This window comes from Trichosurus vulpecula, chromosome 9 (assembly GCF_011100635.1).
Source record: "Trichosurus vulpecula isolate mTriVul1 chromosome 9, mTriVul1.pri, whole genome shotgun sequence".
NCBI lineage: Eukaryota > Metazoa > Chordata > Mammalia > Diprotodontia > Phalangeridae > Trichosurus > Trichosurus vulpecula.
Genome location: NC_050581.1, coordinates 147,810,907 through 147,829,158, shown reverse-complemented (window position 1 = coordinate 147,829,158; position 18,252 = coordinate 147,810,907). Strand labels below are relative to the sequence as shown.

Here is an 18,252-nt window from a genome sequence, read left to right as displayed (position 1 = left end):
CAACATCTACCTGCCAGAATATTTGCATATTCTTTGGGGCTAGTTATGGTAATTATGCTGGGGGACTGAGTGAGGTGCATTGCTATAGATGTTTAATATATGCATTCAAACAAACAAATGACTCCTGAGTTAAAGGAAGCAAGGGCTGGGGGCGGGGAGGGGAAGATTTAGAGATCACATGACAGCTGTCTTGAAATAATCGAAAGGATATCCTATAGAAGTGGGATTTGACTTGTTTTATTGGGTTACAGGAGCAAGGGCAAGAAGTAATGGGTAGAGATTATAGAGAAATAGAATTAGGCTTGATATAAGGGTATAAAACCTTTCCACCAATGAGAGACATCCATAAGTGGAACAGGCGGCCTGGGAATGTAGTGAGCTCCCTGTCTCTAGAGGTCTTCAAGAGATGGCTGGATGAGCACTTGTTGGATAGTGCTCTAGAGGGGATTATTGGTCGGGTATGGCTGGGACAAGATGGACTGAGGTCCCTTCCATCTCTGAGATTTTATGACTGTGAATTTCAAATGGATCTACCATTGCAGAAAGTAAAGCCAGTGCAGGATGTCATCCTAATTCTCCTGGATGTCAGATTCAAGCCAGATTCTTAGCACTAGATAATGTAGTGGTACAGATGTGCCTCCCCGCCCGAAACCTCCACCAATTTCTTTGTGAATTAGGATTGGGATAGTGATTGGATGAATGATTTCACTGACATAGGGAACTTCTAGACAAGCAAACTCTTTTCTCCAATGCAGGTCAGCAATTTCTCTATAATTTATAGTCTTAGAGAATTGTCTAGAATACTGAGAAGCTAAATGATTTGGCCAAGGTTACACAGCCATTATGTATCATTGGCGGGATTTGAACTCAGGTCTTCTTGGTTCTCCCTAACCACTATGCCATGCTGTCTCTCATAAAATGTAAGCACATAGAAAGATAATTAACATTACAAGACAATGTCCAGGGGGTGCTGATTGGGTGTCCCAGACGATGTCCAATCCACAATTTTACCATTTACAAAATGAGGAAAAACAACATTTCTGCCCACCTCCACCATTACTACTCCCTTCCCTCCCCTTTGGGATGTTATAAGCAGGAATGGAATTGTATCTACAAAGGTACTTTGATCTGCCTGGAGAAAGGGTCATAGCTCTGCAAAGTTTAGGGACTATCAGTGGATTTCGCTAGTCTGTGGGATCCCTCTCCCCTCCCCCCCAGAAGGGACTGGCCATGCATGCTCACTGACTTGTGCTTCTTATCTTTTAGGTGGTAGGCTCCCAGGCACGGATTCTGTACTCTGATCAGAAGGGTCGAGTGGCCATTGCTGTGGCTATTAATCAAGGCATCGCTCAGGGAAAGATCAAGGTGAGGTGGAGTTCACCATGAAAGGGTGATGGTGTGGAATCAGGAGAATTCTGAGGTCCTGACCTTTCTCAATAAAACACTGACCTAACCAAGAGAAATCAAATTATTAGTGATATACCTCTCATGAAGGAAAGCTTGGTGATGTCATCGCTTTCTTCATTCATCAGAAGGGCTGCCATGTGGAAGATAAATAGAGAGATAGATAGACAGACAGATAGATAGATAGATTGATAGATGAATAGGTGGATGGATATAGAGATAGAGATAGAGATGATATAGATATAGGCATAGATATAGATATGGATGATATAGATATAGATATAACTGTTCTGTGTCAAAGGCTGAACAAGGACCACCGAGTTAAAGAGATACAGATTGTGCTTCAACATCAGAAAAGGCTTTTTTAATATTCAGAGCTATCCAACAATAGGAGTTCTCTACTATTAGAAGGCAGCTAGGTAGAACAGTGGATGGACAATTGGACCTGGAGTCAGGAACACTTGCATTCAAATCTTACTCCAGATGCTTATTAGCTCTGTGATCCTGGGCAAGTCACCTAATATCTATTTGCCACAGTTTCCTCATGTGTAAAATAATGCTAGTGATAGCACTTACTTACCAGCATTATTGAGAGAATAGAATGAAATATTTGTAAAGCTCTTTGCAAACCTCAAAGTACTGCATACATTAAATTTAAATATAAAAATTTATAAATATATACATAAAACAAATATAAATATTATTATAAATGCTAGCTATCATTATTAAATGTGCAGGTTGAGAAGCTGAATGATTCTTTCCTTCGATGGAAGCTTGGACTAATTAACTACTAAAATCCTTTTTCACCTCTGAGATCCTCTGAGTCTGTGTTTACATTAAAGGAATGAGTAAAGTTGGCCAAGAATGGAAAGTTGGCTAATGGACTGGTGTATTTCTTTCCCTGGAAAGGGTAACTATATACTGAGCTAGCTGAATGAAGGTCAACCTTTGATGTCTAAGAGAGAAAGACCAGGACATCCTCCAAGAGCTTGTCTATCCTGTAAGGATATAGGACTGTAGGTATTCTGTGCAGAAGTTTGCTCAATTAATAATTTAATTGCTCAATTAATGTTATAGGTACAAATTAGAGCAACTAATTTTCTATTGCTAATTTCTATCTTCAGTGAGGGACTCTCTCAGATTTGGTTGATTCTTGGCTTTATTGAAGCGATTCTTTTTCTTTTTTTATTCTTTGTTACAAAGGATGGCTCTCCAGATCATAGAAGGGAAGACAGGTATGCTCAGAAATTAAAATGATGTAAAACAAATGATGAATTCAACTTTTACAAAATAAACAAAATACCTAAAAATAATTTTAGCCTGCAAGTCAGTCAGACAATCTGGGGTGTATAGTGTCATAACAATAGTTAGGTATTTGAAAAGAAAAAAGGTAAAAGGTAAAAAATGAACGTGAATAAAAATTTATGGAGAAAAGAAGTCTTTGAGATGCTAAGAAAATGAATTGTTTCTTTTGGGGACTTCCAAATGTTTTGAACCTAAGAACAATGAAAAATTTCCAAATCAAACCAACAAATCAGTTTAATAAAGCCAAGAATCAATCAAGTCTGGTAGATAGATAGAAATTAGCAATAGAAAATTGGTTACTATAATCTTGTGCCTATAACCTGATTAATTGAGCAAACTTCTACACAGAATACCTACGGTACTACATTCTTACAGCATAGTCAAGCTCTCGGAGGATGTCCTGGTCTTTCTCTCTTAGCCATCAGAGGTTTACCTTCATTCAGCTAGCTCAGTATATAGTTACCTTTTCCAGGGAAAGGAATATGCCAGTCCATTAGCCAGCCCTCCATTCTTGGCCAACTTTACTGGTTTAAAAATATAAATTGCCTTTTTTTTAAAACACCACAATTAACCCTTGCCACATCTTAATCACTTATTCTTAACACAATGTCTGGCACATAGTAAATGCTTAATAAAAATGTTTCCTTCTCTTGTTCCTCATATCCTTCATCCCAAAAGAACCCTCCTTGTAACAAAGAAAAAAGAATTCAGCCAAATCGATCACCATCTACCTTTGAGCTTGTATATAGCATCTTTCCACCTCTCTACTAAGAGAAGGGAATTTGTTTCATTACCTCTTCTTCAAGATCTAGACTGGTCATTGCATTTAATCAGAGTTCAACTGCTTTTTTATATTGTTTTCATTTACATTATTGTAAACATTGTTGATATCATTCTCTTGGTTCATCTTTCTTCATTCTGTATCAGTTCATAATAATCTTTCTGTATTTTTCCGTTACTCCTATTTGTCATTTCTTATGGAACGATAACATTCCATTACGTTTATATGCCACAATGTATTCAGCCACTCCTAGATGATGGGCATCAGCTTTGTTTCCAGTTTTTTGCTGTCACAAAAAGTGCTGCTGTGCATATTTTGGTACACGCCTTCTTTCTGTCTTTGACGCCCTCGGGGTATATGTCCAGTAGTGAGATCACTAGCTCAAAAGGTATATTGCGTAATTCCAAATTGTTTTCACAGTAGTTGGATCAATTCACAGGTCCACCAATACTGTATCAGTGTGCCTGTCTTCCCACAACAACTCTAACTTGGATTATTTCAATTGTTTACCCTATTGGGAATGAGGTAAAATCTCACGATTGTTTTGATTTGCATTTTCTATAATAATAATGGTAATTACCTATTTAGAGTATTCTATGTGATTACTGACGGTTTATATTTTTCCTTTGAAAACTACTATCCATAGATGTTGATTTCGTATCTATCAGAAGGCTTTGCTGACTGTCTGTGCTTGACTATCTAGGCCCCTGTGGTCCTTAGCCGAGACCATCATGATGTCAGTGGGACAGACAGTCCTTTCAGAGAAACCTCCAACATTTATGATGGGTCTGCTTTCTGTGCAGGTAAGAGGAATGTTGAAGGTCCTGAGAGAAGAAGCTCTGTGATGAATAAAGTAGTCAGAAAGAGAGAGGGTTTGAATTGGATCTTAAGATATTGGGCAGGGTTTGGATGGATACAGGAAAAGGCATCCAGGAAGGATCAACAGCATGAGCTGCTATATATTTTGTATGAAAAATATCTAAAAACATCTACTCATAGGTCCTGTGAGATAAAGGTTAAATGAGCTACATTCTTTACCTAGTCAAAAGGATCAAATTATTATGAGGACATATGGAAAAAACACCATTAAATGATATTTTTCAAAAATTTTTATGACCTTGCTCTTTGGGCAGGCAGGCAAATATAATCTTTAGTAGTGCCCACGTTTGTCAGTGAGGTTGTGTTCATACATAGGTGGCTACATAGTTAAACTAGTCATTTGAGTGGGAGATAAATTGAGGTAACAACTGGAAAAGTATGTATGAATAATAGAAAAGTCCAAAATATTGACTATAACAGGACTATTTTAAATAATCATACCCACCAAACACTAAACAAGTATTTATTAAGTGCCTACTGCGTGCCAGGCATTGAACTAAGCAATGGGAATATAAATATAAGAATGAAACAAAATAGATTCAAATGAATGTCAGCACTTTCAAAGTTTCTCCTTTGGGAAGTTATTTTGTTGTCGTTCAATCATTTCAGTCTTGTCTGACTCTTCATGACCCCATTTGGGGTTTTCTTGGCAAATATACTGGAGTGGTTTGCCATTTCCTTCTCCAGCTCATTTTACAGGGTCACACAGCTGGTAAATGTCAAAGTTCAGATTTGAACTCATGAAGATGAACCTTCCTGATTCCAGGTGCACTATGGCGCCACCTAGCCGCCCTTAGGGAAATTATGCACTCACACTAATAGGTTACATTTGGCTTAGAACACTGCAGGATCTGATTTTAGAGCCTATGACATTTTTTTGAATCTCCTTGTGGCATGGTAGAATTAAAGCTATGGAGTGAAAGTGGAGAGACCTGAATTCAAATCCCAACTCCAGCATTTACTAGCTGTGTGACCACGGGTCAGAAATATAATTAGGGCAGGGTAGATGCAACTCTGACCAAGAGCACCAAAATGGATGCCTCTAGCAGCGTTGAAACAATTCAATAAATGCAACATGCATTTATTAAGTGCCTACTGTGTACAAAGGCATTGTGTTAAGTACCGAGGCTATAATAACAAAATAGTTTCTGCTCTCAAGGAGCTTAATTCCAATTAGGGAGGGGGTATACAATCAAGGTTTGCCTAGCAGATGCCATTGTGCGGCATCTCAGTAGCTCCCTCATCCTGGCTCAGGACATGACCTACCTTGGAGGTCATTGCCACTATTATTCCCTCTCTCACTTCTAGGTTTGGAGAAAACTTAAAAAGCACCTGGTATAGACCAATCTGCCATCTGGGAGATAAATAATTGGCTCAAGAGAGTTTTTTTTTAAATATTAGGATAAGGGTTCCAAGTTCATATGACTTCTCTTCTCTGTGTAGTTAGCCAGCATAAACACACAGATTATTAATAAAATCCCTAGAACTCTGAGCCCCTAGGAAGTTCTTCTGATCACCAGACCAGACAGGGAATTTTTTCCAGCCAGTTCACTTTGATGTAATTAATCACCTACAGGTTCTCTCCCCTCCTTTCCCAACTGTCATATCACAATCTACGGGGGAAAAAAACCTCAATATACAACTCTATTTCAGTTAAAAATATTTTATCTTTATCTAGAAAAACATTGTTTAAAATACAAATGATCAGTAAGCAAAATTAAAAATTAGCAGAGAAACTCATAGGAATGAACCATCCTACCAGTTGCATGCATCAATAAAACAGAAGGGAGAAATGGTGGAATGAATTCACTGTTGTTCCAGTGGTTTCTCTGACAAGTAGGCATAATTCAGTTGCTCCCTGTTGGACTATATTAATTATCTGGGCAGTGAGCCAGGGAAAGGAAAAGACTCTAGCCACCATATGGCTTAGAGTCAGTTTTCCAGAAACTGTCTTCTACGTTCTGCCTTTGCTGTTACCACTACTCACTCTCCCCACAGTGATTTAAAAACTCTTGCTGCTGTAGAAATCTCTCACTTCCAGTTCTTTCCCACCAAGGGCAGCTAATCATTTTCCCTTTTTTGCCATCTTTACCAATGTGGTGGGCATAACATGAAGACTTAGACTTGCTTTAATTTGAATTTCTCTAATTATTCGTAATTTGGAATATTTTTTCCACATGGCTATTGATAACAAGGCAGCCAGTCCAAACCTTTCCAGGAAGACTGTTACATGAGTAAACAGATGAGTAAATGGAAGCTAATTTGAGGATGGATCTAGCACTAACAATAAGGGCAATCATGAAAAGCCTGGAAATAATATTATTAAGGGTCATTCATTGACCCAGTGGTTTATCTACCTTCCCAGACCCAGTTCTTAACAGGCTCATAACAAATGGAGAACCATTTATTTCCATCACTATTCTAGCCATTGGAAAAGAGATGGCCATGTTGGAGGTTTCTTTTTTGTTAAAAACATCATAGGATCTGGAACTCTCTTTCTACTCAGACATGGCGGTGCAGAACTTCGTGGGAGACGCCTTCCGAGGTGCCACGTGGGTGGCTTTACACAATGGAGGTGGAGTTGGATGGTAAGGACTGGGAGAAGGGAGTGTAATAGATTGTTCATATCAGAGTTGAAACCTTCATGGTGATGCCCTTAGTCTCTGATTTTCTCAGTCGAGCAGAATGATCATTGGACTAGGAATCTGGACACTCCAATTTAGCCTTGGCTTTGTTATTAACTAGTCTGTATGAACTTGGACAAGTTATTTTACCTTTGCAGACCTCTATATCCTCAGATACAAAATGGGGATATTTCTGCTCTATGCTTTTAACCTTTTGTGATATCCCACCCCCTAAGCCTTATGACTTAAAAACAGTGTGAGGGGCAGCCAGGTGGCGCAATGAATAGAGCACCTGGAGTCAGGAGGACCTGAGTTCAAATCGAGCCACAGACACTTGACACTTGCTTGCTGTGTGACCTTGGACAAGTCACTTAAGCCCAATTGCTTTGCCTTCCCCTCCTCCAAAAAACAAAAAAATAAAAACAGTGTAATTTCCCAGATATGTTGATAATGAGTATTTCTAAAAGTTCTGGGGAGTGGGGAATGGAGGGCATGTGATGTGACAGTCCAGCATAAAGGAACGAACACTCAACAGGCAGCTAGGGCTAGTCAGCTCTGCTTTTAGCTCTGCCGATATTATGTTGGGTAAATATGAGCTTCACCTGTAAGGTAGGGGGTGGGGCAAAGGGAAATTTTGCCGAGTGATCTCTAAGGTCTCTTCTAGCTCTTAAGATTCTACCATTCTCACTGGGGGAAAAATAGCCACTGCTGAGAGATTGGGGGAAAGCCCTCCCTACCCATTGTATAAGTGGATTTTAGCAGGCTGCCTCCATCACAGTCTTCTCAATGAGTTTCCACTAAGGTTCTCCTCCTCTTGTGGCTAAGAATAGTTTGCAACCATTTGGACTTTGTTCAAAGTTTTATCTTTGAAAGAGAATCAGCAAAGGAAGAGGTGGAGAGGGAGAGGTGTTTTAGATTTATTAAACATATATGAAAACTGGTTTAATGATCATAAAATGTCAGTGCTTTATGAACTATTCTCTAGCAGGATAAGCCCATCTCTTTATCAATCTGAAGAGCAGAGTCATCTCAGAGCCACACTTTCCAGCTAGTGTGCTTACATGAAGTTTTGTAAATATTTTTAAAGTGCCTACTATAGTGCAAGGGACTGTAAACACCGTGGAATTCTCTTTTTTTTCTTTTTTGCAAGGCAGTCAGGGTTAATTGACTTGCCCAAGGTCACACAGCTAGTGTCAAGTGTCTGAGACTGGATTTGAACTCAAGTCCTCCTAACTCCAGGGCTGGTGCCACCTAGCTGCCCCTACTACCACAGAATTCTTAGCCTCAAGAAGCTTACAGAGGAAACAAGCCATGTTTACAAATAAGAATAATAAAAATGCAGAATGTGTTGCCTCGCTTCTCCCTACCTGGACCAGCAGACCAGCAAACATTATGCTTTAGGTCACCAAGGGAGCTAATCTACTCTGCTTTCAAATTCTTCTCAGAGAGCTAAACTGATTGGTGAGTGAGTACAAATTCATCTAGCCCACCAGATGTAGCTAGATCCAGATAAGAGTATGATTCCCATCCCATCCAGCTGTCTACCTGGGCCATCTTTAAAAATATTTCAATCATCGAGGATTCACTTTGTTTCTCCCTCCCACCTTCCCTCCTCTCTTTGGAAAATGAAGAAATGCAGAATCATTCTATCACAACAAGTAAAACATATTCTCACATCATTCACACTAAAAATGCATTTCTTCTTCTGAATATTAAAGCCATCATTTCTCCAACATGAGGCAGGTATTGCTCTTCTTTGTCAGTCCTCTGGAATCATGGTTGGCCATCTGGTTGGGCAGAGTTCTTAAGTCTTCCAAAACTGTTGATTTTTATAATATTGATGTCATGATACAATTTCTTCTTCTAGTTCTGTTCACTTTGCTCTGTACAGAGGTCTTCCCCATGTCCTCTGAAACTGTCCATCTCAGCATTTCTTATGGCACAATAATATTCCATTACATTCATAAATCATGATTTCTTTAGCAATTTCCCAGTAGGTGAGTACTCTCTTATTTCCACTTTGGAGCTATAATGAAAAGAAATTTTCTAAACATTTTTTATAAAAAGGAATCCTTTTTCTCTTTCTTCGATCTCTTTGGGGTCTCAGCCTAGTATTGATGGATTAAAGAACATGCTACTCAGTAATATTCTGTGTATAATACCAAATTGCTTTCCAGAATAGTTGGATCCATTCATAGGTCCATTATAGGTCCAACAGCACATCAATGTACCTGTTTTCCCACTGCTCCTCCATGTGCCATTTCTTTTTTATTGTCTTTGCCAAGTGTGGGATGGAATCTCAGAATTGCTTTCATTTGCATTTCTCTAATTTTTAGTGATTCGGAGCAATTTTTTTATATGGCTATAGACAGCCTTGATTTCTTTTTTTGAGAACTGCCTGTCCATATCCTTAGACCATTTATCAATTGGGGAATGGCTCTTAGTCTTATGCATTTGACTCTTTTCCTTATATGTCTTGGAAATGAGACCTTTATCAGAGAAACTAGGTGAGAAAGATTTGTCCCAGATAACTTTTCCTTCTAATTTTGGAGATGTATTGGATTTATTTGTGCAAACCCCTTTCAATTTTATATACTTAAAATGATCAATTTTGTCTTCTGTGATCCTCTTCTCAATCTCTTGTTTGGTCATGAATTCTTCCTCTTTCCACAGACATTCTTCATCTCACGCATACCACACCCCACACTTTCTTTTAATTTTTTTTTCATTATGAGCTTAATAAACACCCAAAACCATGAACATTTCTATAAACAAAAGAAAAAAAGAAGTTATACATAAGATTGAACTTGTTATGTACAGTTTTTAAGGATATAATAAATTTAACGCAGTAACAAAATTGCCCTACTTGTTTATGTCCCCTTCTGAAACTCCCACCCATTTCTCCTATTTATTTTTAAAATGTTTTATTGATGCTTTTGTCTTGCTTTTTGTATCTCTATCATTTCTCACCGAATCACCCACCTCTGCCCCCAGGAGTCTGCTCTTGTAACAAATAAGTCAAATAAGTGTGGTCAAGCAAAACAAATCAATACACTAGCCATGTCTGAAAATGTCTCATTGTATACTTTCAGTCAATCACCCCTCTTCCAGGAAGGGGGAAGTGTATTTTATCATCAGTCTTCTGAAGTCATGGAGTCATGTTTGATTAATACATTGATCGGAGTCCAGAAATGTTTCAAAGTTATTTTTGTTTACATTATTAGGGTCATTTAAAAAATTGTTCTCCTGGTTCTACTCACTTTACTATGCATCAATTAAAACAAAGCTTCCCAGGTTTCTCTGAATCCATCATAGTCATAATTTCTTATGGTATAATAATATTCCATTATATTCACATACCAGTTTGTTCAGCCATTCCCTAACTAATAGACATCCGTTTTATTTCCAATTCTTTGCTACAACGAAAGTGATAGTATGTCATAATATGCATTTTTTGTAAGTATGAGTCTTCCCTCTTTCTTTAACCTCTTTCTTTGACTGTTATCACTGAATCATAGTGCCTATAATGGTTCTTTTGTGCATATTTCCAAATTGCTTTCCAGAATACCTGGACCAGTTCCTAGCTCCACCAAATTTCATGTGCCTGTCCTTCCACAGCTCCCCCAACAGTTTCCATCTTCATATTTTGCCATATCCATTACCTACTTTCCTTTTCTTTCTCCCAACTTTCCATGTCTTGATAAGGGTACAGTAATGAAATCAACAGCTTCTGGAAAGTCTTGTGAATCAAGTTCCCTTTGGATCAACTCACCATCCCATGACTTCCCAGACCCCGACTTCCTAACCTGGAATCATTTTCCTCCCTATGTGAGTTATCTCCTCCTATCAGGACTCCTTGAGGGCAAAGGCTACCTCACTTTTTTATTTTCATTCCAAAATGACATGATATGTAGTAAATGCTTTTTCATTTTTCTACCTATTCCATATTCCAGCCACACTGGATGCTAATTGTTCCTTAAATCTGAGTTCCACTTCTCCATTTTCCCATCTCTGTGCATTCCCACAAATCAATCTCTATTCTTAGAATGAACTCCCCTCTCATCTGTGCTGTTTAGAAACCTTATCTTCCTTTGGGTCTCAACTCAAGCATTAACACCTCCCTGAAGCCTTTCCTGATCCCAGTCCTGCCTGCCCCCGCTGCATTCTCCTTTCTCAGATTACTTTGTATTTACTTACCTACCTTCATGTTGTATGCCCCTTGTAGAATGTAAGTTCTTTGAGGGCAGAAACTTTTTTTGTCTTTGTATCTTATAGTTTAACACAGATTTTTGCACAAAATAGAAGCTTACTAAATATTCATTGAATTAAACTCCAGATCTAATTCATAAGATTCCACGGGGAAAAAAGTTGAGTAAATAACAATAATAATATTTCTATAATTTTAATAGTGAAGGGGAGGAAAGAGATAGAATGGTAACTTGAGAGAATGGTAGGATCAAGCGAAAGGTTTTTTATTTTTTGTTTTAAAGCATGGGAGAGACCCAATGGCAAATGTGAACAAGAGAAAGAATCATGGTTGGTGAAGGAGACAAAAGGGAATGAGATCAAGGGCATAAAAAAGTGGAGAGACTGGTTGTCATTGCTGTTGTTAAGGGCTACCTCATCCTCTGATATTGGACAGAAAGAGGAGAGAATTAGTGTGAGCAGAGAAAAAAATTGAGGTATGGAGGAGGGGAGAGGAGGGAATTCAGGATGGACATTCTTAATATTCTCAGCAAAGCGGAGATGAAGTCATCTGCTAAGAGAAGGTGGGGTGGAATTGAGGGCAAAGAGGGGAGAGAAGTCTCTGTCTTCTGCACTGCACCCTCTGATGCCTGTCAAAGCAGACATGTGAGAATTATAGGCAGCAGTGTGGTGTGGTCAGGATCCCACACGTTTCCTGAATTAGTTAGAAATATGACCCAGTGTTGAATGAAGTGAAGAGTTCTCTTTTAAAAGGGAGGGGCTTGGTTGGAAAATTCCTTGAGCCAATGTAATGGATTCAAACTTTAATTTATGATATTTTTAGGATAATTCTCCAAATTGGTGCTTAAGGACGGAACTTAAGACAACATTATATCCTGTTCTTTCCCTCTTTGCTGATTTAATGCCGTTATTGAATTAGCTCTCTCATTCTCTATGTAGGTACAGGACAAATATTAACATTAATAATCTCAACTTAGAAATCCTTATCGTATCCTTTGAGGCACAATGGATAAACGACATATCTAAGATTATAAAGAAAAATTAAAAAGAGAAGACAAAAATTCAGGGCTCCCAAATTCCAGTGTGAATTATCCTGATGGCATAGTTGGATATGAGACTATCATAATGCCATTTTTCTCCTTCCATATCTTTTTTCCATATATACAGAAGACATCAATATTTTTGTCCAAGTAATTGTTTTGCCTTCTGGATCTATGAGGGAAATCAGAGGAGCTGGATTTGAATTCCTGCTCTTTGGTATAGCTGGATTTGGAGTTGAAGGACCTATATTCAAATCTTGACTCTGCTAATTGGCTCTGCTAATTACTGTACAATTCTGAGCAAGTCCCTAAAATGAAGGGGTCGGACCAAGTGACCTATAAAGTCCTGTCCCAGTCTCAATTGATGATCCAATGTGTTTGTTGAGCCGGGCAAAATAATAATTTGTATCTAGTTACCTTTTTGTTCTCAAAACAGATGATTGGCCTTTTAACATCTTGTTGATAAGCTAATTAACCCTAATAAGGAAGATATTTTAAAAAGCTAACATTTTGGTTGAGAGCCAAAGAGAAGCAACATGAGCACAATCTATTTTCTCACTATTCATGAATATTAAGGATCTTTGGGCAGCTAGGTGGCACAGTGGAGAGTGTACCTGACTTAGAGTCAAGAAGACTTGAGTTCAAATCAGGCCTCAGACATAGACTAGATGTGTGACCCTGGGCAAGTCACTTAACCTTATTTGCCTCAGTTTCCTCATCTGTAAAATGAACTAGAGAAGGAAGGAAATGAGCTAGAGAAGGAAATGGCAAACTGCTCCAGTATCTTTACCAAGGAAAGCCCAAATGGAGTCACAGAGAGTTGGACCCAACTGAAAAATTGACTAAACAACAAGGATCTTTAGTTATGACATATGTCAATCATGTATTTCTTTATAAACAGTTTCCAGAAACTTTGCCTCATTGCCAGTTTCACTGCAGGCATACCACAGGCCACCAGGGAAACGATTTTTCAATTTTTCCACAGAAATGGGATCAGGGCCAAAGGGTAGTTCTTTCTAGGCACCTTTTATGGAGTCAAAAGGACACTGGAAGAGAGGGGCAATCAGGCAACCTGGGGCCCATCCCTTACTGGCATTACATTTTGTCATCCTGAGAGTTATAGCCAGGAAAAGCCAGAAGCTATCCCCTCTTTTTTCAAAGTCCTTTGGGTTCTCAGTTATTCCAGCTCAGCAGCCAATCAGTAGACTTGAAGCAGATGAGTCATTCAGGGCCTTGGGTGTAGCACCTGCTACGCCTACTTTATAGTTTTTGCCCAGAGCAACTGTGGAATAGATGGAGGTTATTGAGGCGTGGGGCAGGAGGTGCTGAAAAATGGGAGAGTCATTGCAAAAGGCACTGGATCATGCTTTTTCCTAACCAGAACTCAAGTTTCTCATGCTAGTCTTCACTGCTATCATCCTAAAACCACTTTAAAGAATGTTCCAACCTCTTTTCAATGGGCTTCATACCTTCTCATCCCTATTCTATTTTCTCACATCCTATGAGAATCTTATGTGCTATGTTTTTGTGCCAAGTTTCCCAAAGAAAAAAGATTAACAGTAATTGTTGAATTTGAGTTTTATTGAGCTTTATTGAGTTTCTACTATGTGGTGGTGATAGGGACTGGAGGTGGGGTGAGGGACATTGGACTAGTTATAGTGTGGCATATACAAAGATGACTGAATGTTGTCAAGGAGCTTGTGATTTAGTTGGTGAGATAAGATACAAATTTGGGAAAATAGTTAATAGTAATATATTACTCAGTAAATAGTCACATAGTAAATAGTAAAAATAGTAATGAATAAAAATAGTAAAATAAATAAAAATAGTAAAATAGTAATAAAAGATTTGAATTGTATCTCAAAACAATAGCGTAACAGGTCACGGGATCATAAAATAACTAATATTTATGTACTGCTATAAAGTTTTCAAAACACCATCCTCAGAACAACCCTAGAAAATAAGTAGTACAAAAACTATTAAGCCCATTTTGTACATGAGGGAACTAAGGGTCAGTTAAATGACTCACCCGGAATCATCCTCTGGATATAAGCATCAAAATCAGAATTTGAACCTAGGTCTTCTGATGTCATATTCACTGCCTTTTTTTAGTATATGCCATGAACAAGTGCTGTGGAAAATCAAAGGAGGGACAAAATCATTTCAGTCTGAAAGGTGGACCTGTCTGACCAACTTTATGGAAGAGGTAGAATTTGTGATGGGTCTGGAAGGATGATTAGAGTTCAAATAGATGTTAAAGTAGAAAGGCACTTGAGAATGATGTAGCAGAAAAATACAATGTAAATTCAAGGAATAAGGAATAAGTGAATTTCATAAAAAGCATTTGCTTTTTTTTCAGGGGTGAAGTAATAAATGGAGGATTTGGCCTGGTGCTGGATGGAACTGAAGAAGCTGAACGAAAAGCTAGAATGATGCTAAGTTGGGATGTGTCCAATGGAGTAAGCAGACTGACAAACCTTGTTCTCCTAATTCTATCAAGGGCACCATTATCTTTTCACTATGTTCTTTAAATCCTTCCTTCAAAATGTCTCTTGCTCTTGTCCCCTTTTTTATTTCCTAAGACCACCATCTTATAGCTTGGGCAAAGGCCATATAGCCTTCTAATTTGTCTCCCAACTAACTCTCTCTCTTGCTCTCTCTCTCTCTCCTCTCTCTCTCTCTCTCTCTCTCTCTCTCTCTCTCTCTCTCTCTCTCTCTCTCCCACCACTAAATCAATCTTCCTAAAACACAGATTTCATGTCACTTTCCCTATCCCCAAATCTTTAATGGCATCCCAATAGCTAATCAGATCCATATTTTTTGATCCAACATTCAATGACCTTACAATGACCATACAATAACCTACAACCTGACCTTACCCTGCCTATTCTTCTACCACAACTATGCTAGGAAACATAATCTTCCATTTTGGAGTCACCAAACTTTACACCTTTCCTCTTGTGTTTGTAAGTAGATTATATTATTCAGGTAAAACTGTTAGGCAGTCAGGTCATATTCTGATTTTAAGTTCTGCCTTTGAAAAGTCCTCTTTTCCCTTCATAATCTCTCACTTTAGTAGAATCAGAGAAATGTTTAATGCATTCATTCAGTGAGAGCACGGGTGTTGATTGTACGCTTGAAACTGTGCTACTTGCCATATGGGAGATATAATAACATAGAAGTCACTTAACTCAATGACTTAAGTAGAGAAATTTGAAATCAATAGGTCAGGTCCTATGGACCCGATGCTTCCTTTCCATAGTCATTAACATGTACCACAACTATCTGGAAGCTTGTCCTTGGGAGAAGACTCAGAGGACCAGGGACAAATCATACCTTGTCCCCAGGTGAAATCAGCAGACATCAAGGGACTCCCTGAAGAAGAGACGAGGTCATAAAAATGTAATATGCAACTCAAAAAATAAGTATTTAATAAGGGAGGGCAGTCTCCAGGATTGGGAAGGATTATCTGATCATATGTCTATGAGCCTCACATTTTTTAAAGATCCCAGCATGGGGACATCAGTTTCATGTCACCCTCCTAGGTCTACCTCCTTGTCACTGCTCCATAGCTCCAGAGTTCAAGACCTAGCACCATGGTTCCAGTACTCTAGGAACTTTGTGTAGTTGAAAATTTCTTACATGGTGCCCATCCAAAGAAAATAAGCATTACAAGTCTTTGAATCTGTACTGGAAATGTGTTTAGTGAGGAGGGGTTGGGGGTTTCTGTGCTGTTGTTGTTTTTTACATTGAAGCTCCATCCACCTCATTTTGAAACCCTTATTGACAGGTAGCCCGGCGTTGCTGGTCAGGAAATAAGAAGGCGTATGAAATCATCTGCCAGACAATGGAGGAAAATCAGAAATTGAATGTCACCCTTCCTTATGATGTACTGGATGAAAGCATTTTGGAAAAAGCTCTACAATGCTAGGCAAGGATCCAAGGAAGGAATTTGGCCTTTCTGCTGTATTTCTTTAACAATAGTAATCATCACTTATGGTTGCCTGGTTCTTTATCACTTCAAAAGTGCCTAATTATCTCAGTTAAGTCTCATTACCCGAATTTTCCACAGGGAGAAGCTGAGGCTGAGATAGGTGAAGGGTCAGTCCACAAGCATTCCTTAAATGCCTACTATGTGCCTGGCAGAACCAGGAGTAGAACTCAGGTTTCCTGGCTCCCAGTCCAGTGCTGTTTCCACCATACTATCATCAATATCTTTAGCAGAGGGACTTGGAATATCACCTTCCTGTCCGCTATCTCATTGTTACATTTGGAGGGGGGATAAATAAAGATTTACAAACCCAGTGAAGGATTTTTTGCTTTCTGGTGAAGGCTGTGGTAAAAATAGTGGTGTAGGAGTCCAGTGGAGGAGTTTTTCTTGAGAAATAAATAATCTAAACAAGCAGGAATGACCATGGCTTATGCTGGGATCAATGGGGAGGAGGGCCTCATGAAGCAGAGGGTATGTGTTGGGGAACAAGGAAGGTTCAAGTCGGTAAGATAGTATGAGGTCAGACTATAATAAACCTTGAAAACAAGCAAGAGAGTTGGTACAGCCATCAATTTCCATTATTTTTACATTTCCAAAGTACCTATAGAAAACGTGGTCTGTCTATTCATACTTATTAAAGACTTTGAGGTTTCAAACCAATCAACACGCATTTATTAAGCAACTACTATGTTCCTAGCACTAGGGATACAAATATAAAGAATGAAAAGATAGAGGAATGTCATCAAAACCCAGAGAAGAGAGAGCATCCAGATGGGAGAGTAATTAACAGAACCAAATGCAGCAGATGTCAAGAAGGAGGAAGACTGAGAAAATACCAGAAGATTTGGCAATTAAGAGATTGTTGGTAACTTTAGGGAGAGTAGCTTTTAATTGAATAATGAGGTTGGAAGCTAGATTAAAAGAGAAGAAAATTAGAAGGAGCAAGTGTAGACAGCTTTTTCTAGGTTAGCTGAGAAAGAGATGAATCAAAGCACTATAACTTGAGGGGGTGGTAGAGTTTACTAAAGGGTTTTAAGGATAGGTGAGACTTGAAGGCAGTAGGGAGGGAATGAAAAGGTAGGGAGAGGTTGAAGACTAGAGAAGGAGGAGATGATTGAGGATGCAATCTTTTGGAGAATATGGGACGGGAAGGGATCAAGTGTATAGATAGAGGGATTGGCTTCTTCAAAGAGAGGAGCCACATCTTTGTCAGAGACTAGGGAAAAAGAGGAGAGATTGGGGGTTGAAGTCAAGGGATTTTGAGATGAAAAGTGGAAGAAAGATCATGTGTAATGGCCTTAATTTTCTCAGTAAAATTAAGGGTGAGGTCCTCAGCTAAGAAGGATGTGGATGAGGTCAGCTTGAGGAGAGAAAAGAAGGTTTGAAATGACTTCTCTAGGGAGAGATGTAGAATCAACAAGGGAGGAGTGAAAGGGTAGCTTGAGCAGTGAGAGTCCATTTGGAGTTGGAGAACATGAACAGGGTTGGAAAGCTTCCTCCGGTTCCATCAAAAGCAGGTAAATATGCTATCCACATCCAGAAAAAGAATAGAGTCTGAAAGCAGATCGAAGAATACTATTTAGTCTCTCCCTTTTTTCTTGCTTCTTCTTTCTCATGGTTCCTCCCACTGGTTCTAATTCTTCTTTACAACATGGCTACTGTGATTAGACATGTGATTACACATGACTAATGTGAAAATATGCTTAATATGAATGTATATTTAGAGCCTATATCAGATTGCACGCTGTCTTGGGGAGGGGCAAAATTTAGAATTCAAAATCTTATGGAGTGGAAATTTGAAAACTAAAAATAAATACTTTTTAAAAATAAAAGCAGATGAATAGGAGCAGAGAAGGCAGAGGGTGGTAGTCATCCTGGACCAGGGGTAAAAGATGAACAGTGTTAGGACAATGGAGCTGAAGTCTAGATTCAAGTACAGTACAGAGTTGACTTGGCTGATGTTGGAAAAGAAGGAATGTGATGTCACAGCTGGGATAATGGACTAAAAAGCATTAAATAGTA

The 18,252-nt window shown here is 38.8% G+C and overlaps 1 protein-coding gene across 1 annotated transcript in view; it reads left to right on the top strand.

Moving 5' to 3' along the window:
- Positions 1 to 16,644, top strand: part of UROC1 (urocanate hydratase 1) — a 49,779-nt gene extending 33,135 nt beyond the window's left edge. The window contains exons 16-20 of the mRNA XM_036739099.1: positions 1,267 to 1,365; positions 4,194 to 4,293; positions 6,876 to 6,957; positions 14,599 to 14,698; positions 16,030 to 16,644. Coding sequence (XP_036594994.1) covers positions 1,267 to 1,365; positions 4,194 to 4,293; positions 6,876 to 6,957; positions 14,599 to 14,698; positions 16,030 to 16,170 — 522 coding nt within the window. The 3' untranslated portion in view covers positions 16,171 to 16,644. The remainder of the gene's footprint in view (positions 1 to 1,266; positions 1,366 to 4,193; positions 4,294 to 6,875; positions 6,958 to 14,598; positions 14,699 to 16,029) is intronic.
- Positions 16,645 to 18,252: the final 1,608 nt, after the last annotated feature.